Source organism: Phoenix dactylifera, chromosome 4 (genome assembly GCF_009389715.1).
Source record: "Phoenix dactylifera cultivar Barhee BC4 chromosome 4, palm_55x_up_171113_PBpolish2nd_filt_p, whole genome shotgun sequence".
NCBI classification, from domain to species: domain Eukaryota; kingdom Viridiplantae; phylum Streptophyta; class Magnoliopsida; order Arecales; family Arecaceae; genus Phoenix; species Phoenix dactylifera.
Window position 1 is genome coordinate 18668557 of NC_052395.1, and position 26043 is coordinate 18694599.

The 26043-nt window shown below is 39.1% G+C and overlaps 1 protein-coding gene across 1 annotated transcript; it reads left to right on the plus strand.

Annotated features, from left to right (window-relative positions):
• The first annotated feature begins 4268 nt into the window (after nucleotides 1-4268).
• LOC103723504 (protein THYLAKOID FORMATION1, chloroplastic-like) lies at nucleotides 4269-23233 on the plus strand. Its single transcript, XM_008814428.4, has 5 exons — nucleotides 4269-4619; nucleotides 7413-7683; nucleotides 9486-9702; nucleotides 22140-22255; nucleotides 22813-23233. Exons 1-5 carry the CDS (start codon nucleotides 4448-4450, stop codon nucleotides 22904-22906), a joined length of 870 nt encoding a protein of 289 aa, XP_008812650.2. The 5' UTR covers nucleotides 4269-4447; the 3' UTR covers nucleotides 22907-23233.
• The last annotated feature ends 2810 nt before the right edge of the window (nucleotides 23234-26043 follow it).

Consider the following 26043-nt stretch of genomic DNA (forward strand, 5'->3'; position numbering starts at 1 on the left):
CAATTTGATTGGGAAGGAGATAGCAATTCCAGCTCCCCCAAAGCCTCAATTAGCCTGCCACCGAGATGGTAGTGTGGTTCGAATAGGGTTAAAATTCCACTGAAGTGGCCCAAGTTTGAAACGTGCGGACTTTGATTAAATACGGAGATCGGATGCTTCCCGCTTGGTTTGCTCGATGGAGTCACCATCTGGTCTGCCGGTACTTAGGTGGTGCTGGTGTGCCGTATCACACGTGGAAGGGGCTGCAACATTGATGAAACTCCCCTGCGGGTGAAGAGAGTATGAGTACAACTTGTCTGCCCGTATCGAACATTCTCTAGTGGAAAGTGGGCCAGTGGAGGTTGCTATGCGGGTGAGGTCCTCTTCACCGCACCCCCTCCCTAATGTACTAAAAAAAAAAACGAAGCCTGAATTAGCCTGACCAAGCAATCTTATTTCTACAATAATGTACTGATAAGTATTTATAAACAAGTTTAAAATGATTAATAGTCAGTTTTCCATAAAAAGTTGTATTTAGGCATTCATAAATATATCTCTATTTTTTAAAGCAAAGAGAAAGTTCGATTCAAATAATAATTACATAAATTTAATGCATAAAAAATTCTTTCAGCATTTGATCCTAAAATCTCTCTTATTAGAGGGGACGCTGCCAACTGGCCACTTCCTAATTCGTGGCGTCCTCTTGGGCCTATCCCTTATTAGACACATTTTTACAAAGAAATAAATATGTTAGATGATTGCATGGACTAGTTAAAAGAGGAATTTATTGATCGATTCTTATCTTGGTGCTTGCTTATTTAATGAGAAGAAAATCTAATTGTAAATTACCCAATTCTTAAGCAATTTCACAAAAAACGGATCGAACGGTATTACAGTTGGATTGCAATTGCGACCAAAAACCATTAGACAAAAATATAAATGGATCAAGTTACCTAAAAGAATTACTTTTTATTTTTGTATGGATAATAATGATGAAAACATATCAATCCTGGTCTGCCGGGATTTGAGCCTGGAATATCCACTGAACGTATAGGAGGCTGATACAAGGGTTGCCAATCCTCAAAACCATATCACTCATTCCACATTTTCAACGTATATACAAGGTTTATAACTATCATCAATAATTTTTTTTCTTATGATTTTTTAAAACTTTTCTAGATATCCGTAACAAGTTCAGGCAATGAATTTTAACCTTTCACCTTGGAGAAAATAAAAGAAAATAATAGCGCCTAGATTCTTAGTTAAGAAATGCATGTAAGGGTTTACATGCAGTTATAGACGCTGCATTTATGATTACATTTCTAGTGTTTTGGTATAATTGATTTGTAGTTGTGACATAATAAAATTTCATATTTGTTTGCCAGTGAATAAGAACTACGTACAGCTACATTTGATTGCACTATTAAAACGATATTAATTATATATCTCTATCAATTAATATCCTTGTTAGGAAGATGTCTCTAAAACCTTCTTCATTTGCAATAATTCATCTTATAATTAATTTAACCACAAAACAAAATATTGGAAAAAAAATCTTGAAATGCAACCTGATTTGCAGAATTTTAATCACCTTACAACAATCCAAATACCAAAAAGTAATCACCTTAATATATCTCAGGATAATCTGAATCTCGTACTCTCTTTCTCGGGATGGTCGAGATAAAATATCATATGGTAAGAGGGGGGTGGGGGAGGAAATATCAACATTTAGACGAATTTTTCCTTCAGGCATAAAGCCTATTAGCAATCTCAATCACCAAAAAACAGTCCCCTTTGTCCAGTTCACTTAAGCAACTTTGCTACTTTAGACGTCCAACTCCATTTCAATTCTCAATCCAATTCCATGGTACCATCCATTACATGCAGAACTACTATTCCAATTTATGATACACAACGGAAAGATTAGATCTTTAGCTAGCATAAATCTCCTCGAAGCCCAAGTTTCTGTACAAATGGAGCATACGATCTGGTAAACTAAGAAAACAACTCCTACATACAGAGGTGCAGCCAACCGAAGGAACATCTCTCTCTCTCTCTTCTCCTATTGTAATAGAAATCTAAACTAAGTAGGTCCCCAACAGCTCAAGAACATCACGATGCGCAGCGACTCCTCCGCCTGCTTCCGCTTATCCTCGCGGGCGGCGACCCCAGACTTGAGATTAGAAGTGTCCGGTGCGCCGGAGAGTCGCATCACTCGCTTGGAGTTGGAGGTGGCCGCGGCGGTATCCTCAATCGACTTAGCGTCCTGCTCCGCGAATCGCGTCACCGCTCTCATATTCTCATCTCGGCTCCTCGAGCGGAAATCGATCTCAGAAGGAGGCTTCCCGGAAGAGCACTTACGAAGGGAAGTAGGAGAATGGGATTCTCAGGAACTCGGACTTGGGGTTGGAAGGGGAGAGAAGGAAAGGAAAGGGGAGGAGAATGTTTATGTAGAGGAGGAAGAAGGGCTGGCCGGGGAAGGAAACCACCGGCTATAGCCGGCGTATGCACGACACGTGTCGGTTGGCGGAGGAAGGCTCTAGAATTTGGATTTGGATTACACGTAGGAGGAGCCTGCCAAGAAAATATCTTCCCTTGGCTTTGGGAGCATCCAGGAAGGCTGAGAGCTGTGCGGCTCGATGTAGCGACGCGGTCCGCTGCGGCTGATGGTGTGCCACGTGGTCATTAGGTTTCACGCCTCAGGAGCGCTCCTGAAGTTGGGAAACTGGGGGCCGCCGGGCGGACATGGTCAGAGGCGCTCGTGATTGGCTGCCAGTCAGAGAACTGCGCTATCCGCTGTTCTGGCATGATAAATAAACTTTACCTTTTGAGATGGGCCGGATGACCCACGGGTCAGGCTTTATTGTGAGAGCTGGAAGCCTGATAAGGCCTGCTGCATCCCATCAAAAATGCCAGATCGGTACCGTTGATCGTGGTTGATGACTTGATGGTGGTTAAAATGCTAGAAATTTAAAAAAATAACGTACTTTTTAGCTCCTTCATTCACGCATGACAATTAAATTAACGATTCGAACAATATGATCCTACATCTTTATTTGATTTGTGATCTCTGAAAACATTCAAATCAGCTAAAATTTAATGTATCTATATTAAAAATTTTTGGATCAGGAATAACAGTTTAAACTTGTTAATTATATAATATACAAATAATTTTTAATATTTAGATGTTTTGTACACCATAAATCATGATGAATGGCGTCAATTTATATTTTTAAATACATATTATTAATTTCTAATAAAAAGTATTTGGAATCCAGCTTTCTCTTTTAAAAAATTTTTAAGAGCGTGTTAGATCTGGCTATACTCAAGTGGATCTCTACTCAAAATCAATTAGATCTATATTGGACAATAGAGGTTCTATATTGATAATCTAAAATATTATATACGATTTATTATCTTTAAACTACTTATATAACAAAAATCATGTAATTTAGAAACTCATAAACTATGTATCAAGCAATAAAAAAAATATAATTTTATATTTTAGATTATAATTTTTTTGACCATTTGATGTAAGGTTATATTTCTATATCACATATTTTTTTGGTATATATAAAATTTAAAGACGGCAGATTACATTCAATAACTTGGATCATCAATGTGAGATCCTTATCATTGAATCTAGATCTGATCAGATTTAAGTGAAGAGATTTACTCGAGTGTGACCAAATCTATCTATATATATATATATATATAATATTTAATTTTTATTTATCTATCTATTATAGTTGCATCAATTATATAGATTAAGATTTTCTTATCCATGTTTTACTATCTTTGTGCTACTTTCATTACTATTAGATATTATGATCGATGTATTAAACTACACTCAGTCTTGTAAATCACCATATCAACTAATGTTGTCATATTATCAAGATAGCCAATATATTCCAGTTATTTTAGAAATCCTTCCACCCTCCCATCTTGACCTAATAAATCTGTCGTCACAAGTGGCGACTCTGACAATGCCCTAAAATATAAATTCAGAGTTTCGGTCACATTCCAAAAAATAATAATAATAAAAGAAAGCAGTTGATGCTTGCATTGTACATCTTGCTCTTTCTTTCCTCCTTTTCTTCTCTTCAATTCGCTCTCTCTCTCGTCCTCCGTCCCGGCCACTAAAATTCAGCATGGGAAAGAAAATAATAATAATAATAATAATAAATATGGTGGCGGTATGGGTTGTGGGTACGCGTCCGCAAACTACTGGCTGGATCGCTTTCTTGGTATACCGGATAAGACCTCGCTTTCTGACCTCTACTCCAATCTTCCCCTCCTCTCTTCTTTCCGCTTAACCTTTTCGAAATGCGGTTTCCGCGGGGTTCCTCTGTCCCGTCACCCGCGACGACGACGACGACGACGACGCCGACGACGACGACGACGACGAGGCATAGCAGAGCCTAGAACTCTTCCACCCTCTTCCGAGAAAAAGCAAACCCTAGCCCTAATGGCTGCCATCGCTTCCGTCTCGATCGCCTCCCTGCGGCAAGCCTCTTTGGAGAGGAGGCCGACGCCCTCCGCTTCTGGACCCTTCGCCACTTCTCTTTTGGGTGGCCTTCCTTTCAAACCCCCTAAGCTGGGCTCTCGAATGGTGGTCCGATGCCTGGCCGCCTCAACCTGTGAGCTTTTCTACTTTGTTCTCGGAATTTTGTGGTTTATTTGAGGATTAAGTACGTGGTAGCAGCGGTCTGGGATTTTCTGTTGATTTTTATGCGTTATTGATAATCATTTTGAAAAAGAAACAAATATTCGTATTCCGGTAAAGTTTGATGTTTTGATCGAAAGCTTTCTGAAATCCTGGGTTAATTAGTATTATTCGGGTTGGGGTGTCTTTTCTTGGAAGTTTAGCTGAGATTTTTATCTTTGGATGCCAAGCCTTTTGCTTCGAAATTTTCTTCCCGTTGTTGTTTCAGTTTTTGAGTCAGTAAGTTACGTTCTTTATGTTCGATTTGAAAAGGGATGGTATTGTGATATTTCAGAATAGGGTTTGATTGCTGTTCAAAAGATCAAGAGTTCTGGGCAAGTTGTTGGCCTCTTCCTCCGACTAAATAAGGCAATAGATAAATAATCTAGAATAGGAGAAAATCCCCCTTTTTAGAATCTAGTCGAGCTGAAGCTTGGTGAACTTTTGTTCAGTTATAGAACAGCATACAGAATCTTGCGGTTCAAGAACAGTAGCAGATTCAAGGCTGCTGAAAGCGATGAAATTTCTGCCAAAAAAAATTGACGCATTGGCATTTTTGCATGCAAGCTGCATGCTGAGATGTATATCGGGCAGTAGGTTGGTAGATTATGCACCTTTCATATTGTGGAGGCACACACACCATAGTACCCCCGTCATGTTTACTGAACTGCATTGCCCTTGGCTATACATGGCCATGCAGTCCACATTGAGTTGTGCCGGTACCGCATGAAGCTCTTAAAAGGCTTGTGTTTTATGGGCTTATGCCTTAGCTTTAATTCCAGCAATTGGTCTGCTGCAGACGTATAGGTTTTTCTTTTCTTTTCTTTTTTCTTTTCCATAGAGTTAGAATGGAAAATTATGGCACCAGCTTGTATCAAAATGTATCAGCAAATACAAGTGCATAATATTGCTTTGATGCAGGGTTATACGATTTGTGCAGATGGTACAGAGCTATGCACCCCTTATCGTGAAAATAAATACGAGAATGATGCAGATAAAAGATACAATGTAAATCAAATTGGGACTTCAACTTTTTGCTAAATGTAGCTATAATCTTTGTACATCATGTGGTCTCCTTTTCTTAAACTTCGAAGCAACACATCGTAGACTTTTATGGTCACTTTCAAGTGTCCCAAAGTGTTTGACACTTCAACATCAGAAAACTTGGCACTAGAATGCTACCATACATCTTTTTCTTCTTCTTTTTCTTTTTTCTTTTTGAGTGCAAATTACACTTCAAATCTTCAATACAGTTGATACATGTAAAAATTGAAAAAAATATTATTGTTAGAATTCTCTGACTCTGGACTAAGTGGATTTTTTTGGTGAAATTCTCTACTTAAAATGATTGGATATAAAACATGCTTTAAAGTATTCTTTGACAGGACACAGTATATGGGTGTTCCAAGGATCCAACGCTTCTGGCTAATTTTAGTATGACAATCCAATTTCCTGAGCAGTACTATGCCATTGCATATGATATCCAAGTGAAGGAAAGCGTCAGAACTCTACAATCCAAAAACTTAAATGTCCAAGCCACATTGTGTATGGGCTAATTTTTCTGGCCCATATCAGAGGATAACAAAGCCCTCTCTATAATTGTCTTCTTTCTGCGTTCTTTTACTCATTTTAGACTGTAATTAGGTTGGTTCTAGACTTGAGCTTGGTATTTAAGCTGTCAATGGAATGGCTTTAGACTTGAGCTTGGTGATGCACATACTCATACTGAGAGTCCCTACTATTGAGGGTACTTGAAACTTAACTGAATGCACCGAGTAATTTAATCAAAAATTGGTCCAGCAAGTAGATCATTCCAAACTCCTGTTTCCTATCCATGTAAGGCAAGTTCCGACTCTCCTTGAAATGGTGAGAAGCTAAATAAATTTAGAGGCTTCTTTAAAACAGATATTTGGAGGTAGTTTGAAACAATAGATATAAATTACATCCTAATATACTTTAAATACAACCCTAAACATTGTAGCTGATGGTTTGGGGTCTCTCAGTAGTGATGCTGGCTGCAAGATCAGCTTGTAACTGATGGACTAATGGAATAGTATATTGTCTTAAAGAAGGTATGGTGCTATTCATTGCATGTACTTCTGCAGAATTACGGCTGTGTGTCTATTTGCCTATTATATTAACTAAATTGAGTTATCTTAGCTAAATTGAGTACCTCAACATGATCTTGGAACCCATATATCCAACTTGTTTCTACTTGCTCTTGCCTAGGAATTATTTTTCTTAGCATTTTTTACTGTATAATAAACTCTCATCTTTGAAGCATTTATTGAAGATAATTCTCTTTTGAGTATGACAATGATTATGTTATAAAGGGCATAATGAAGTGAAAATTCTTCTTAGAAGCTAAATTGTGCTCCAATCACTTGGCTTTCTGTTCTGTTGTTCTAGAATTGTATAGAAATGTAATTAACAATATTTCTCTTCGCTTGTGAGCCCTTTCACTGAACATTCCATAAATCGCAACATATTCACCTTTTCTTCCCCCCATTTAATCAAAGTCTGAAGTTGTGTAAAAGAGTTGGGTTCCAAAAAATGCAGTTGACTCATAGACTATGCAATAGAATGATTCTTGATAAATGAACAAAAAATGTTTATTTTGAACATATGATTTTTTCTCTTTCACTAATTAGCTTCTTGTTCTGTTCTTGGAGAGCTGGTGGAATTTTCATTATCTGTTCTTTCCTTTTATTTTCCCTTTAATTTCCAGATGTCCCACCCACTGTATCAGAAACAAAGTCAAATTTTCTCAAGTCATACAAGCGGCCCATTCCGAGCATATACAATACTGTATTGCAAGAACTCCTTGTGCAGCAGCATCTGATGAGGTACAAAAGAACTTATCAATATGATGCTGTCTTTGCACTGGGCTTTGTCACTGTATTTGAGCAGCTGATGGAAGGATATCCTAGCAATGATGATCGAGATGCCATCTTCAGAGCATATATCCAGGCCTTAAAGGAGGATCCTGAAGAGTACAGGTATATCTTCAAAGGCTTCTGCATGCTCGGTTATATTCTAGCCATGCAATTCTAGGTCTTGTCCTTGGGCAGTAAGAACTTTAAATAATTCTGGATATGTTCATAATATATAATCCAGTGAACTTTTTGAATTTTTAGCTTACCTTTCTGCAGCTGGAATTACTACCAATGAACAGCTGCTGCTCATTTTATTGATGACTATTATGCAAATCAGTCATTTTTGGTGAAATTGGAAAATAAATTACTAGGTGTTATTTGCTAAATTCATGGTCATGTTGTTAATCCAATCACATTTTTGCACATGGCCCAGTCACAAGATGCCTTGCTGATGAATGTACCATATTGAGTTGGTAAAAGCTTCTTAGCATGATACCCAGTGCTCTGGTAACTATATAAATCCCTATAAGTTGCACTGTCACATGTATATGAGTTTTTTGTAAGACATGCATCTGATAACCTTCTCATAAATTTTAGGAAGTTTAGCTCATCCTTTTTTTTTCTTTTTTAATATTTTATAATGGGAACTCTAAGGATGCAGCTACACCCCCGAGTTTGAACCCCAACTCTTTTCCTCATGTTCATCACTCCATGATGGAGCCACTTAGGAGATGGTAAGGCTTTGTGCCAACAGCATTTGATATTCTCTCAGCATTGTGTTCCAATTGATATTCTATCCACCAGCTACGTGCAATGCATGCTGCATTCTAGTTTTAGATAGTGATATAAATAACAGACTCCAAATGAGTGGGACAAGGCTTGACACATAAAATGGATTATAGTTAACAAGCAGTACAAACATATTGTATATTAGTAAATGATCGTAAAGATAAGGCATGTCTAGTTCTGAAAAGTTTTCTTCTTCTATGATGAAATTTGCTACAATCATATGATTCTCGTGAAAAATTTTAAGATTTCCAGCAAAACTATTGTTTCTATAATATGCTTGCTCAGTTTTTAATGAGGGTTTTGGCATGAATCAAGCAACACTATAATCACTTCTCTGATCCTATCTTGCCCTTGAATTGCAGTAGATGACCAATAAGTTGATGACTGGTAAACTGCAAAGTTCATTGCATTTGCTTTATTTGCAAATTGATGATCACATGTAATGTTTGTTTTTTTTCAGGATTTGAGTTGGATGACCTTTGTTCTCTGCATAAGCAATGGTCCTACCATTGGAATATTTATGTTTTTGTAAATTTAATGTAATATGCTTGCCCATAATTTTTTAGCCAGGGTTTTGGTATGAAGCTGCTATAACCCTGAAACTAATGGTCAAATTCTATCCTGTCCTTCAATTACAGTAGAAAATCGATAAGTTGATGATTGGCATTTGCATAATTTGGAAACTGATAAAGCATGTGACATTCTTTTGGTTTCAGCATGAGTTGCATGACCTTGCTCCATGCATCAGCAACGGGCCTTCCATTTGAATCTTAATGTTTTTGTAAATTAGCAAATGGTTTGGTGGTTTCTGGCATTTTATTGTTGCTACAGCTTATCTTCCGGAGGTAGTTACCGCGAAGGATGATCTCTTAAATTTTGAAATTTGATTGTCAAGCAACTCATTTATGGAATTTTTGAGGTGTTCTTGATGAGCATGTGTTTCATTTCTTCCAGTAATCATCGCTATTAGGCTACGAGATCTTTAGACAATCCACAAGTATGTCACATTGTTTTTGTTCATTTCTCCCAGACAGCATTTGTGATTATGTTGTTCAATATGCTTGAAGACTTCAACTATGACCTCCATTCTTTCAATGATCCATATAATTTAAGCTTGCTATGCTTGTCCACTGCAGATGTGACGCACAAAAGTTGGAAGAGTGGGCTCGTGCTCAAAATGCTAATACATTAGTAGATTTTTCTTCGAGAGAAGGAGAGGTTGAGGATATTCTAAAAAATATTTCTGAACGGGCTCAGGGTAAGGGAAATTTCAGCTATAGTCGATTCTTTGCCGTTGGACTGTTTCGTCTGCTTGAGCTGGCAAATGCAACAGAACCAACAATCTTAGAAAAGGTTGTACTTTTTTTCATCATATTTGCAGACATATACACCACACTGTCTTCTATATTTCCTTATAGTCATCTTGGGTGATATTAATATTGATCAACAATATGTATATTTCCTTTGTAAACTGTTATTTTAGAGGTAGCTGTTGCTTATAAATTGCGCTGTCTTATAACTAATATTTCAGCTAGCATTATTTTTTCTATTCTTGGTCCAGCAACCATGGAATTTTCTCTACCAGATATATGTTTAACCTAGTTTTTTTGCAATTTATTTATTTTATTATTACCTGAATTTAAGGATAATTTCAGCATAGCATGGCATGCTAATGGATGAGCTAATGCACTAAACAAATCTACCAAACGATGAATTATCTATACAAAACTATAGATAGAGATCTAATCAAGAATTAGTAAAATTGGTAGGTTGTAAGTTTGAGCACCAAATAACTGGAGGTTCTAATCTATCTGCCTTGCATTCTTGATACCTAAATGTGTTTGAGGGTATTGTCAAAACCTAATTCTCCTATCCTGCATGGGCCTGGGTCAAGTGCTTAGGTACCAACTAGCTGGCTGGCCAGATCTATTGGCTTCCTAAGTGGTTGGGCTCTAAGCTCCGTTGTCAAAAAAGCTCCTAAGCCTAGGTGGCCCAGTTGTCAGCTTTTTAAAATAGTGATTAGTGGGTTTGAGTTATTTATCAACAAGCGAGCATTACATTTTTATATTCTCACATTAATAGAGACACATGAGCCTTAAATTCATGAAAAATCTATATGGTGACATACAACTATCATTAACATAATAACAACATATTTTAGGTGATTTAAACATATTGTAAATACAGTGAGAAAATTACATACTGACAGTACCATGGAAAGTTTATGTATAATGTATTACAATGTGGAATGACTTTTACCATTACCATGTCCAGTTTGTAGATTGATACTCATATTCTCTCAATAAAAATAGAAAAGCTGAAGTATATGAATTACAGATACATAGTTTTAAAATGTAAAAATTAGGTGCTATATCATTAATTATCTTGTGTCAGTCTATATTGCTTCGATATGCATCTCTACAAGCTGATACATATGGATATTGTCCAGCATGGTCAACACAATGGTGCTTATTGTTGGGAACCCGCCCATGCCGCTGATATTTCAAAATAAAAATCAGATGGCAGCGGAATCGGCATGCACGGGTTCGACGTTCATCGCATGAACGTTGTTTCGAGACCTTTCGTAATTAGGCAAGAATTAAAAACTTTTAAAACTATTAGGAAGATCAAATCTTCACCTTGCGCGGGTAGATGATCACTGCAAATCTGAATTCGTGGTTTTTGGAAGAGGGTTCGCTTGAAGCCGTTCAAACGTCCGGCCTCTACGGGTATCCATACGAAGTAGAGGACTGATCAAATCTTTCTTGTCTTCCCGGGGTGCTAGCTCCCTTGCAAAGACTTCTTTTGATGGCTGATCTCCTCTCTTTCAATCAACCCTTGATTGTGCTTGAGAGGAGGAAGAAGAAGGATGAAGATGAGGAAGAAGAAAGAACCCCACGCAGCCTTCTTTTGTTCCTTGCGTTGGATGAAGGAAGGGAAGGGGAGGAGGCCGCCAACACTTGGAGATCCTTTTCCCTTGCTTGCGGCTGAACTAAGAGAGGAGAGGGGCTGGTGGCGGCAGCAAGAGGGGGAAGAGAGCACACACATAGGGCGCCGGCCCTAGGTCCCTTTTTATAAGCATCAAGGGCTCCTACAAGTTAGGAGCCCTTGACAACCTTCTTTCTTTGGAGCGCCGGCCCCTTCTCTCTTCTTGTCGCCCTAACCAATTGGAGAGGGGCTGATGCCCCTCTTACTTGGTTAGCCTAATCCTCTTCCAAAGAGGATTAGGTGCCTCTCTCATGGTTTAATCCTAATCTAATTAGGATTAGCCAATTTTGGGTTCAATCTATGCTAGTCCTAATCCAATTAGGACTTGAATGAACCATGACTCAATTGAACTCTTCAATCCTAATCCAATTAGGAGTCATGTTGATTCATTAGATTAATAATTAATTTAGACTTAAGGAATCCTAATCCAATTAGGATGTATTTAATTTTAGTCCTAATCCAATTAGGACTCTATTTGAATCCGAAGTCCTAATCCAATTAGGATTTCTAGGAATCCTACTCCAAGTAGGAATCCAATTTTAATTCAAAATTCCTAATCTCATTAGGATTGTAGGAATCTTATTTCAAGTAGGAATCCCAGTCCTACTCCAACTAGGATTCCCAGTCCTAATCCAATTAGGACTCTAGGAATCCTACCCGAAGTAGGACTCTTGTTTCAAGTCTAATTAATTAATTCCCTTTGTTCCTTTCTTCAACTTCTTATCAATCAAATTGATTACTTGTGATTCCTAATCACGATTTCAACCATCGGATCGGTCAATACTTCTAGTGTGTGTGACCCCATAGGTTCTATTCTGACTGGTAGTGAGATATATTGTGATCTCTATCTCAATATCATTGAAAACTCCTTTCAATGGGTTGGAACGATTCCAACTCAACTCATTAGGGTTTATCGATCATCAAGATAATCCCTATGAGTCCCACCATCCACCAGTGACACCTAGCAGCATGTAGTGGCTACCCAGCAGAATGGAATGATGAACCTCTAGGTGCAGTTAACGTGTGATACAGTCCTACTATCGTGGATCCCTACAGGACGGAGGTCATGGACAACTCGTCAAACCCCATCGTCTGTCATATGTCAAGATTTATTCGACTCGAGTTCGATAGTGGAAAACTCTTTCTCCACTTTATATTACTGCCCTGGCCAAGGTCTTAGAACTCAGTCTAACAAATCACATAGGATCACTCCTCTTCTATCAAGGTCGATAGATTCTTTATAGGTGCATACCCTACTCCTACAGTGAACTTACTGCAGCCAATCTACATTGCATGGACCCATATGGCTAGAGACCATGTATGTGTGCAGTCAAACTACAATAACCTCACTGTGAGTAGCCGAAGCACCGCAGGTCAAAGGACCAGTCACACTACTGCAACATCAAGCAAGTCACTGACGAGTGGATAGACATCCAAGTGACTTCTTGTCTTGGTCACGCTCAGTACCCTTGTTCTCTAACAAGCACCTGCACTATCACTTCAGTGTCCCTACACTGTGGACTCAAGTCTCATCCATCCAGAAGGAAAGTGATCTGTGCACTGATCGGATCGATCACCGTCCTCGTGATGATCCATTGATCAGGAGCATTTAGAAATTAATCACCAATGATACATGGCTCAAATTCTCAACTCTTGAGAATATGTATCATCTTATTAATTCCTTGGACGATTCATAGACACATAAATAATATGAATGAAAAGATGCCTTTTATTTATTCAATAATAAACAGTCAAGTACAAAATTATGTCCCTAGAATCAACAATGTGTCAGCCAAATTGGCTTCTAGGGCATACATCTAACAATCTCCCACTTGCACTAAAGCCAATTGGTCATATATCTTAGGCCCATCTTCTCAAGATGGGCTTCAGTCTTTTGCTGACTCAGCTGCTTAGTGAACGGGTCTGCCACGTTATCCGCGGAGTCTACTCTCTGCACCTCTACATCATAGTCGCGTATGAAATGGAAGCGCCGCTCTATGTGCTTGGACTTCTGATGAGACCATGGCTCCATAGCTAGTGCTATGGTGCCAATGTTATCGCAGTAAAGTGTTATGGCATCTAATGACATTACACATAACTCTGCAATTAACTTTTAATCAGAAGGTTTCCACTGCACCCTTAGATACGGCTTAACATTCAGCTTCTAAGGTAGAATCTATAATGATCGGTTGTTTGGAACTCTTCCAATTTACTGAACCACAATTGCACATATTCTGATGTAGACTTTCTATCATCAATATGTGTGCATCCTTCTACCTTCAACTCTGATCTTCTCCCAAAGACCAAGAACATGTCCTTAGTTCTTCTCAAGTACTTAAGACTGTTCTTCACAGCTATCCAGTGCTTCTTGCCTGGATCCGACTGATATCTGCTTGTGACACTCACAGCAAGAGCTATATCAGGTTGTGCACACAGCATGGCATACATGAGGCTTCCTATTGCCGATGCATAGGGAATCTTGCTCATGTGTTGAATCTCTTCAGATGTGTTGGGGCACATCTTCTTGGAGAGATGAATTCCATGTCTTAGGGGTAAGAGACCCCTCTTGGAGTTTTCCATGCTGAACCTCTTCAGCACCTCCTCTATGTACATCTTCTGTGAAAGGCCAAGCATCCTTTTAGATCTATCTCTATAGACCTTTATTCCCAAAATATAGGATGCTTCCCCAAGGTCTTTCATGGAGAATTCTTTTTGACAACCAGACCTTGACCGAGGTTAGCATGAGAATATCATTCCCAATCAGGAGAATGTCATCTACGTACAGTACGAGAAAAACGACAGCACTCCCACTAACCTTTTTGAAAACACACGGTTCCTCTTCGTTTTTGATGAAATCAAACGTTTTGATTGCGTCATCGAAACGAGTGTTCCAACTCCGAGATGCTTGCTTTAGTCCATAGATGGACCTTTGCAGCTTGCAGACCTTGTGATCTCCATCACTGGAAGTGAAACCCAAAGGCTGTTCCATATAGATATCTTCATCAAGGTATCCATTCAGGAAAGCAGTTTTCACATCCATCTGCCAGATTTCATAATCATGAAATGCTGCAATAGCAAGCAATGTTCGGATGGATTTTAGCATGGCTACAGGTGAAAAGGTCTCCTGATAGTCAATGCCTTCGCGCTGACTATACCCTTTCGCCACAAGCCTTGCCTTATAGGTCTCTACCTCTCCATCCGAACCTATCTTCCTCTTGTAGATCCATTTGCATCCAATAGGTACAATACCTTCTGGTGGATCTACTAAGGTCCAGACTTGGTTGGAATGCATGGAGTCTAACTCTGACTTCATAGCTTCCAGCCATTTCTCGGAATCGATATCAGATATCGCCTCGTCGTAGGTTTTGGGATCTTGTGTATGATCCCTATCTCCCACTAGGAACATTTCCTTGGTATCCTCTTCAAGTATACCTAAGTATCTATCGGGAGGATGGGAGACCCTACTAGATCTACGAGGTGGTCGAAGGACATCGTGTACTGGCTCTGTATGAATGGGTTCAATAGGATCCATGACTCGTTGCTTTTCAGAGACTTTCTCTTCAAGCTCAATTTTCCTCCCACTGCCTCTATCAAGGATAAACTGATTTTCCAAGAAGATGGCATGACGGCTCACAAACACATTGTGATCCTCTGAGACGTAAAAATTGTATCCTAATGACTCTTTAGGATATCCTATAAAACGAGCACTTATGGTCCTAGCCTCTAACTTGTCCGCCTGTAGTCTCTTGACGTGGGCCGGACATCCCCAAATCTTGAGATGACCAAGACTTGGTTTCTTACCATGCCATATCTCATACGGTGTGGTAGGAACGGATTTAGAGGGAACTCTATTCAATAAATAAATCGCTGTGAGTAAGGCATCTCCCCAAAGGAACATAGGTAAATCAGTGAAGCTCATCATGGACCTGACCATATCCAATAGGGTCCGATTCCTCCTCTCTGACACCCCGTTGAGTTGAGGTGTACCCGGAGGTGTCCATTGTGAGACTATGCCGTTTTCTTTGAGATAGTCCCGGAATTTCCCACTAAGGTATTCTCCTCCTCGATCTGATCGAAGAGCCTTAAGAGGTTTTCCAGTTTGTTTTTCTACTTCATTCTTGAACTCTTTGAACTTTTCAAAAGAGTCAGACTTGTGTCTCATAAGATACACATACCCATACCGTGAATAATCATCGGTAAAGGTAATGAAGTAAGAATAACGTCCCCTGGCTAGCACATCGAATGGGCCACATACATCTGTATGTATTAGGGTAAGTATTTCAGTGGTCCTCTCCCCATGTCCTACAAAGGGCAGTCTAGCCATTTTTCCTTGAAGACAGGACTCGCAAACTGGATATGACTCGGAAGTCAATGAGCCGAGAAGCCCATCTTTATCCATTTTGTTCATCCTATCCTCTCCAATATGGCCAAGTCTGAGGTGCCACAAATATCTTTGGTTTATCTCATCTTTGGATCTTTTGGATCCTTTGGCACTCACATCTTGCTCGGTAACATTCACAGATACATCCATATGTAAATGATAGAGACTGTCGATCATGAAACCACGTGCAACTATTTTATTTCTTAAGTAAATAGAACAGCAGTCTTTGTCAAATGTAAAAACATGACCTTCCTGTGCTAGACATGAAACAGAAATCAAATTTCTGCTAGCAACAGGTACATAATAGCAGTCTCTAAGTATTAAACTAAATCCAGACGGTAGTCGCAGATGGTAGGTGCCCACAGCCACAGCAGCAACTTTTGCCCCGTTGCCAACCCGAAGGGTTACCGCACCTTCCGCCAGCCTTCTACTTTCCTTTAGACCCTGCATGGTAGTGCACAAATGAGCACTAGAACCAGAATCTATAACCCAACTGGAAGTAGAAGAAACCGTTAGATTAGTTTCAATTATGAGCAAGTCTATACCTTCTGAAGGTGTGTCAGCCTTCTTGTTCTTCAGGCTCTCGAGGTATGAAGGACAGTTCCTTTTCCAGTGGCCGTCGACATTGCAGTGGAAACATTTTCCTTTGTCATTAGCCTTTTTCTTTTGAACTTCCTTCTTTGGCTTCTTGTCTTTCTTCTGCTTCTTAGCAGGCTTCTTTTTCTTCCAAGTAGACTTTCTCTTGGAACCAGAAGTCAACTCAGCAGCAAGGACATTGCCCCTTGAACCTTTCAAGGCTCCCTCAGCAGTTACCAACATGTTGATTAGTTCAGTCTTAGTGCATTCAATCTTATTCATGTGGTAGTTTACTATAAACTGACGAAATGAATCAGGAAGTGACTGTAGGATCAAATCCACTTGCAATTCCTTGTGCATGTCCATACCGAGCTTCTCAAGCTCCTCTAGGTCCTTGATCATGGTCAGACCGTGATCATGGACAGACTGCCCCTCGCGCATCTTCGCTTTGAAGAGCCTCTTGGACACTTCAAAACGAGCTGTGCGACTCTGCTCACCATACAACTCTTGCAGGTGTGCCAGTATTTCCCTAGCAGTCTTCATATTTTCATGCTGGCATTGGAGTTCATTAGACATGGATGCCATCATATAGCATTTTACTCTAATGTCATCATCCAACCACTTTTTATGCAACTCACGTTGAACATCAGTAGGACGTGCTGGTAGTGTGGGGATATCTGAATCGAGTATGTAGCCTATTTTCTCACAGTCCAAAACAATTTTGAGATTTCTAAGCCAGTCTTTGTAATTGGTTCCGGTCAGTCGGTTGGTCTCAAGAATACGGGTCAGAGGGTTTGAAGCCGACATTGTATCTGCAGAGAGTAAAGATTCTAGTTAGACTATTTGTACTTGATCCTAATCTGTTCTAAGGTCTTTTAGAACAAATGTGACTCCCACTATTTTCTCGAATCCCTCACACTCCCCTGGTAGGGAAACGGAAATTCCACACGACTAGGGTTTCTAGTGGGTACTGCGGTCCCACCAATTTACATGCCACCTCACCTAACAGTTATTGGTGACACATAGATGGATGAGTGTACAACTCTTGTACAATGCTTCTCAAGCATGTTGCAGTGTAACTTGGTCTCTAAGCCATGAAGACCTCACCTAACAGTTATTGGTCCCATTTCTTAGTTAAGTCAGACCCACCGTATAACCGTAGGAATAAAGTCGTCATTGGGTCCTCACCTAACAGTTATTGGTGCCCAACCCCACCTTTACCCTACAACATCTCATGTCTATAGAGAGGTCCAGCCCCCCGATGCAACTTGACCACTGTGTCCAGCCGAGACAAATCAACATCAGAAAGGCCTTAGCAGCTCTACTACAGTGGAAGACCTATTGACTTAATATTGGTTAATCAGGTCTTAGTGTTTGCAACTTGAGCCCTTCATAAGAGGTAATCGAACAATTGGCCAGGTAAGCAGGTGGGAGGCTCCCCTTACTCAGAGAGTAAGGTCCTAATTAAGTAACCACCTTTCATGCTTTCCTAGACACCAATTAGATCAATTAATCTAATATGACTTGCTCATGTCGGTTCACTCTCGACTTGATTGAGGAGGTTTTGATTTAGGTCTCAATTGGGTTTGCTACATCACATGTAAGCCTATCTACCCGACTCTCATTCACATCACATGCAAACGGCGCATTGCAGGCAGTTATAATCGCGGCAATAATTAAAGCTAAACTTTAACTAGGTGATGATCATGGATTCTAATTAGGTCGTATTACAAGCACATGCACATCAATCGATCAAGTGGTCTTCAACTCTTGAATTGGTTCCAAGCCTCCTTGATTCGATCCTTGATCAACTCTTGATCCCATCGCCATCAACCGCTTAGATCACCTTTCATCTCATGCATTTGCTTCAGCTTGATCGTTGATGTACATCACATCACAGAAATACAACCAGATGTAAAATAAAAATAAAATAAATTACATTTCCTTTTAGGAGGCACGCAGGCCTCTCAAAACATCAAATAAGATGCATGCAAGCATCTGAAAAATTACATGATATCGCAGATCACATCGCAGGTCATTACATTTGATACCAAAAGGGTTTGAATCCTATGATCATCACCATATGCAACAATTATAATTTTCAGATCTGAAAACTAACTGATTATGTCATGACATAGGTTGCTGATCATGCTAATCATGATTCTAAACTTTGTAATCCCATTAACAATGCAATTAGAATCATCTTTTTATCACATAAAAATCAGCATGTAAAAAATCAGCACCCCTGAAAAATCTGCATGCAGAATTTTTCAGCATGCATGATCATTCAATTTTCAGATCTAATAAGCCTTTAGATATTTAATTCCTACCTTAATCTACGAAACCTGGCTCTGATACCACTGTTGGAAACCCGCCCATGCCGCTGATATTTCAAAATAAAAATCAGATGGCAGCGGAATCGGCATGCACGGGTTCGACGTTCATCGCATGAACGTTGTTTCGAGACCTTTCGTAATTAGACAAGAATTAAAAACTTTTAAAACTATTAGGAAGATCAAATCTTCACCTTGCGCGGGTAGATGATCACCGCAAATCTGAATTCGTGGTTTTTGGAAGAGGGTTCGCTTGAAGCCGTTCAAACGTCCGGCCTCTACGGGTATCCACACGAAGTAGAGGACTGATCAAATCTTTCTTGTCTTCCCGGGGTGCTAGCTCCTTTGCAAAGACTTCTTTTGATGGCTGATCTCCTCTCTTTCAATCAACCCTTGATTGTGCTTGAGAGGAGGAAGAAGAAGGATGAAGATGAGGAAGAAGAAAGAACCCCACGCAGCCTTCTTTTGTTCCTTGCGTTGGATGAAGGAAGGGAAGGGGAGGAGGCCGCCAACACTTGGAGATCCTTTTCCCTTGCTTGCGGCTGAACTAAGAGAGGAGAGGGGCTGGTGGCGGCAGCAAGAGGGGGAAGAGAGCACACACATAGGGCGCCGGCCCTAGGTCCCTTTTTATAAGCATCAAGGGCTCCTACAAGTTAGGAGCCCTTGACAACCTTCTTTCTTTGGAGCGCCGGCCCCTTCTCTCTTCTTGTCGCCCTAACCAATTGGAGAGGGGCTGATGCCCCTCTTACTTGGTTAGCCTAATCCTCTTCCAAAGAGGATTAGGTGCCTCTCTCATGGTTTAATCCTAATCTAATTAGGATTAGCCAATTTTGGGTTCAATCTATGCTAGTCCTAATCCAATTAGGACTTGAATGAACCATGACTCAATTGAACTCTTCAATCCTAATCCAATTAGGAGTCATGTTGATTCATTAGATTAATAATTAATTTAGACTTAAGGAATCCTAATCCAATTAGGATGTATTTAATTTTAGTCCTAATCCAATTAGGACTCTATTTGAATCCGAAGTCCTAATCCAATTAGGATTTCTAGGAATCCTACTCCAAGTAGGAATCCAATTTTAATTCAAAATTCCTAATCTCATTAGGATTGTAGGAATCCTATTCCAAGTAGGAATCCCATTCCTACTCCAACTAGGATTCCCAGTCCTAATCCAATTTGGACTCTAGGAATCCTACCCGAAGTAGGACTCTTGTTTCAAGTCCAATTAATTAATTCCCTTTGTTCCTTTCTTCAACTTCTTATCAATCAAATTGATTACTTGTGATTCCTAATCACGATTTCAACCATCGGATCGGTCAATACTTCTAGTGTGTGTGACCCCATAGGTTCTATTCTGACTGGTAGTGAGATATATTGTGATCTCTATCTCAATATCATTGAAAACTCCTTTCAATGGGTTGGAACGATTCCAACTCAACTCATTAGGGTTTATCGATCATCAAGATAATCCCTATGAGTCCCACCATCCACCAGTGACACCTAGCAGCATGTAGTGGCTACCCAGCAGAATGGAATGATGAACCTCTAGGTGCAGTTAACGTGTGATACAGTCCTACTATCGTGGATCCCTACAGGACGGAGGTCATGGACAACTCGTCAAACCCCATCGTCTGTCATATGTCAAGATTTATTCGACTCGAGTTCGATAGTGGAAAATTCTTTCTCCACTTTATATTACTGCCCTGGCCAAGGTCTTAGAACTCAGTCTAACAAATCACATAGGATCACTCCTCTTCTATCAAGGTCGATAGGTTCCTTATAGGTGCATACCCTACTCCTACAGTGAACTTACTGCAGCCAATCTACATTGCATGGACCCATATGGCTAGAGACCATGTATGTGTGCAGTCAAACTACAATAACCTCACTGTGAGTAGCCGAAGCACCGCAGGTCAAAGGACCAGTCACACTACTGCAACATCAAGCAAGTCACTGACGAGTGGATAGACATCCAAGTGACTTCTTGTCTTGGTCACGCTCAGTACCCTTGTTCTCTAACAAGCACCTGCACTATCACTTCAGTGTCCCTACACTGTGGACTCAAGTCTCATCCATCCAGAAGGAAAGTGATCTGTGCACTGATCGGATCGATCACCGTCCTCGTGATGATCCATTGATCAGGAGCATTTAGAAATTAATCACCAATGATACATGGCTCAAATTCTCAACTCTTGAGAATATGTATCATCATCTTATTAATTCCTTGGACGATTCATAGACACATAAATAATATGAATGAAAAGATGCCTTTTATTTATTCAATAATAAACAGTCAAGTACAAAATTATGTCCCTAGAATCAACAATGTGTCAGCCAAATTGGCTTCTAGGGCATACATCTAACACTTATCTCTGGAATGTTAGGGCAACATGTTGGCAACCTGCTATCATATATGTTGGTCTTGATATGCACGTTGAGCTTTGGATTAATGTTAGGAAATTGGTCTCCTTGTTTGTACTCGGTACTTAGAGCTTATGCTGACTCACAATGTTGCCAAGCTCAGAGTGTACCCGAAGATGCTATTGAGAATTTATTCCAACATGGTCTTTTTTAAGGTCTAATTTCTTTTGTATCCAAGATTTGTCTTGCTACAGAAGTAGCATACGAGCAGCTTGGGCTTGGTTTTGATATTTGCTCGTTCAAACTCAGCTCAGCTGTAAAACAAGTCGAGCTCAAACATCTTTTGGAGCTCAGATCCAGAGCCAAGCCTGAACCGCGCTTGGTTCAAAAAAAGTGGGAAAGTTTGGCTTAGCTTGATTAAAGCTCGGCTCAAAGCTTGAGCAGAGCTCGAACAGCTCTTCTAATATACCAAGCCCAGTTGAGCAGCGTGATACTTGGCTCCGCTTGTTGACACCCCTACATACAAAGGTCTAAGGAATAATGAACCGGCATTTTTAAACATTATCTATATGTAAATAGTCAGATAAGTTAATAGCGAACCAGTATTTCAAAAATTTGCTAGAGTTTGGTGTTACTTTTTTTCCTTCAACTTTGTATTTATGCTGCCACTATTGCATATTTAAGAAGCAGTTTATATGCATGCTATGGTTCACAGTAACTCTATGAGGAGCCTGAAGTCACTTCTATTCGTTGTTTCTCCAACACTTGGTTTGGTTACTGGATCTCTAGGTAAATATAGCACTTTCAACTCTGTGAATTCTAGCCGAAATATGCAACTTCTGCTTCCTTCTTTTACTGAAAAAACAGTTGATTCATGCATTTTGACCTATAAGCTTCTGCCTGTAAAATAGCACTTGTTTTGGTATATCAGGTTCAACTCAACCATGTTTGATCAATTTGCTGCATTCTATGATATGTTTTATGTAGATCATTACTAAGGAAGATTCAGTTTATTTTGTTTAACAAGCTGGTGTTTTTGCTTGTCGAAATCATTGAAAAATGCTCAGTATAAAGTCCATCGTTCCATGGAATTCCAGTTTCTCCCTGGTTGTGGGTCCATACTGACTCGGTTTGTTCTGTTTGACAGCTTTGTGCGGCCTTGAACATAAACAAACGAAGTGTGGATAGGGACCTCGATGTGTACCGCAATCTTCTTTCAAAATTGGTTCAGGCCAAGGAGCTTCTGAAGGAATATGTTGATAGGTAATTTTTTTTTTGTCCCAGAAGAAAATCTTGCAGTTTGTTTTGCTCTACTATCATAATGTCATATTAGATGGGTATACATATGAGAGCATGTCAAGTATGTTCAGTTGTACTTTAGCATGCATTGCGGAGTTCTTTTGTTTTTTATTTCATAAGATTTGCATCCATGGGACAGAAGAAAATGAGCTTTAGAAGTCAGAAAAGATAACCTGGCCATTAGTTTGCGTTGTTTTGCAAGAGATGCTATAATTGCTTGTTTTCTTCAACATGATCTGAATGTCAAGAGCGCAATACATGGATACCAAAGTCCAATGCACCTCTTGCAAACCTGATATTGCAGTCCAAGCAGTAGCAAGCAATATATATTCCTCCAATTATATTCATGTGGTTTATTGAATTTACATGCATTTCCCCCTAGCATGATCAAATGGTGACCAGGTTAACTCACCATTCAGTTACAAGTTTGAATTAAATATTAAAACTGTGGCTTAATTTTATGAAAGCTCCTTTCCTTTTAAAGTGGCCAATATTTTCTTTATATGATATTAATTCTGCAGAGAAAAGAAGAAAAGAGAGGAGAGAGTTGAATCTCAGAAAGCTAACGAGGCCATTACCAAATGCATGGGAGATTATCATCATGCAAGGCAGTAATTCGGCAAGTCAATGCTTTGATCTGTTTTCAAAAGCTTTGCTCCATGAAGCTTCAGCTTGCTTTTCCGTTTTACCTCCACCGGAGCAAGATGGAACCTTCAAGCTACTTGTGCCATATATCAGTATATTTTTCACATGTGATGTGTATTATTTGGAGTTTAAAGATCCAAGCATCATATTTTTTAAGCTTCTCCATATTCCAACTATTGTCTCATATCTGCATCTAGCATCATATTGCTCTCTCTTTACTATTTGCAATATGCAAAGGGCATGTGATCAATGTTCTCCTAAGTAATGCAATTTTTTTTTTTCTTTTCTTTTGCTACATTGACAGCTTCACATTTCCTTTTATGGTGCTCTTTCAGTTCTAAGCTTTAAAATGTCTCTCGAATGTGAAGTTGCGGGCATGTGTGGCATACTGGCATGAAAAAGATTCATGGCTTATTCTGCAGCCACTTGAGAGATCGCCACTAATGGGTAGTTTTTTTGAAGCATATAAATTTGGTAGTAGTTTGATCACCTTTGTTGCCATCTGGACGTTGTGATTAAAAACGATTCCGGTGGCAAAAATTTTCTTGGCTAAACTAGAATGCTTGAGTAATTGAATTTTCATTGCACATAAGCAATGTGCTTTGATGATGGTCAAATTGTCAACATATTATAATTTAATATCAGTATGCGAACGAAAGATTAAGAACTTTGTATAAGTCTCTATATACAAATTTTTATTATTAATACTAAGAGCTCGTTTGGTTTGCGGGAATCATTTTTTTTTTAAAAAATATAATTTCTAAAAGATAGATTTCTTAAAAAAGAATGTATGAGAAAGTATTTTTAGCATGTTTGGTTGGTTGACTGACAATGAAAAAATGACAGATTTTCAGAGTGCTTATGTTTGGTTGATCATTTACTTTTCTGAGAAAGTTATGTGTAATTTTTATTATATTCTTAATAAAAATTAGGTCTTTAATGCTTTTTTGATGCTGAAGGAATTTTTAAAAAAAAATAAAAATAGATTCGGCTCACGGAAAAATAATTTTTTCGTATTTTTCATGAAAAAGATTTTTTCATGAAATGTGTAAATCATATTTTCATGATAAATATTTTTTTTCAACTATTTTAAAAATATAATATAATAATATAATAAATTGATAGTTTTTATGGTTAAATTTTTGTGCATGTTAGATGATGGCTATGAGCTCTCGTCATTAATACAGAAATTTATATGGCCAATGGAAAACTTCAAGCATTAATGTTTTGGCGTTAGGAAAAACTCTGGTCACTAATGGATAGGCTTTTTGAAGCGTATAATCACGTACTCAGGTATAGATCCACTCTTGGCGGTTGGGTTCAAAATATGGTCATCCTCTAACACTTGGAACAGCAAACAGGGACACGTATTGAGTTTCATCAGCAACGTATTGAGTTTCAGCCGCGTCGCGGATGATATCCGACACGTGGCATGCGAAGGTGTCGGATTGCTGGTAAGCTGTGTTTGTATCAAGCAGAGACAGCTTCAAAGATCACGGGAAACAGATGCATGACTATTGTCAGCGAATTTGCGGAGCGCTCCGAACATTGCATGGAATTCTATGCGGGCTATCAGATGTTTTTTTGTACATCATCAGGAGCCCAACGGCTAAAACTAATAGAGTTAAAAGGAAACAGAAATGATACGGCTCGGACTCTCGAACAAAGAAGTTGGTACATGATTACTGTTTTTCTTCTCTTATTTTTTAAATCACTCTTAAAATATGGCACTACGGATATTACAAATTATAATAAATAGAATGCTTCAGTAACTAAATTTCTATTGCACATAAACAACGTACTTTAATGATGGCCGAATGGAAACTCTTGTATGCACATGAAAAATAATAAACTTTGCATAAGTTGAGTCTCTATACAGAAAATTCTATCATTAATACTAGTATCACTTATATCATCCCCGCATGATACATGTGGTACAGTTTTTTCTCTTTTTTTTTCAACTATTTTTGAAACACAATATAGCAATATAATAAATTATAATAAATAGAAAGATTTCATAGCTAAATATTTATTGCATGTAAAGCAATGAACCTTGATGATGGTCGAACCCTCCTTAGTAATACGGGCATTTATATGGCGAATGGAAAACTCCTAGCATTAATGCTGGTGTTAGTAAAAACTCTGGTCACTAATGGATGGGCTATTTGGAGCATATAAACTCGGCAGTAGTTCAATCACCTTTGCTACTATCTGGACGTTGTGGTGACTAAAAACGATTCTGGTGACAAATTTTTTTTTGTTTTAGTCTTGATTCATAAATAAATCACCCCCAAAGAAGCAGGAAGATTATTTAGATGATGCCTATGAAATTGTGATGAAGCCTGACTGCAATGCAATAACTCAGGACCTCACCAAAAAATGGCTAACCGGAAGGTATTATTTGGGCTTCTTGATCCTGTATAAGTATCCAAAATCTACCCAGCAAATAATCGATATAGAACTAAACACACGCTCGTATGAATCCTCACATACTCTCCCTGTTTAAGTCCTGACGTCCTCATCAGGCCAAGAGTTCAAATCCATACAAATCTAATCATAAACACCATGATCGGCCCGTGGTCAACCCCAATGGATCTATACTGCAGTGTCCCCTAGTCCACATAGGTTATAGGCTGGGTCCGCTCTGATACCATTTGTATTAGTTTAGGACTTCACCCAAAATGGCTAGCCGAAAGGTATTATTTGGATTCCTTGATCCTGTATAAGTACCCAAGATCTACCCAACAAATAACCAATATGGGACTAAACACATGCCCGCATGGGTCCTTATATAGTCTTCCTATTTAAGCTCTGACGTACTCATCAGGATAAGGGTTCAAATCCATTCAAATCTAACCACAGACACCACGATCGGCCTGTGGTCAATTCTAATGGATCTGTACTGCAGTATCTCCTAGTCCACATAGGTTATAGGCTGGGTTCGCTCTGATACCACTAAATGTCATGTCCCGAATCCAGATCATGACATGGCCATGCTGTTGCAAACATATACATACAATAACATGAAGCCACTTAAAATTTCATAACATAAATGAACAATTTTTATTTACAAATGTCATAACAAGTTTCATCAGAATGGAATGGTA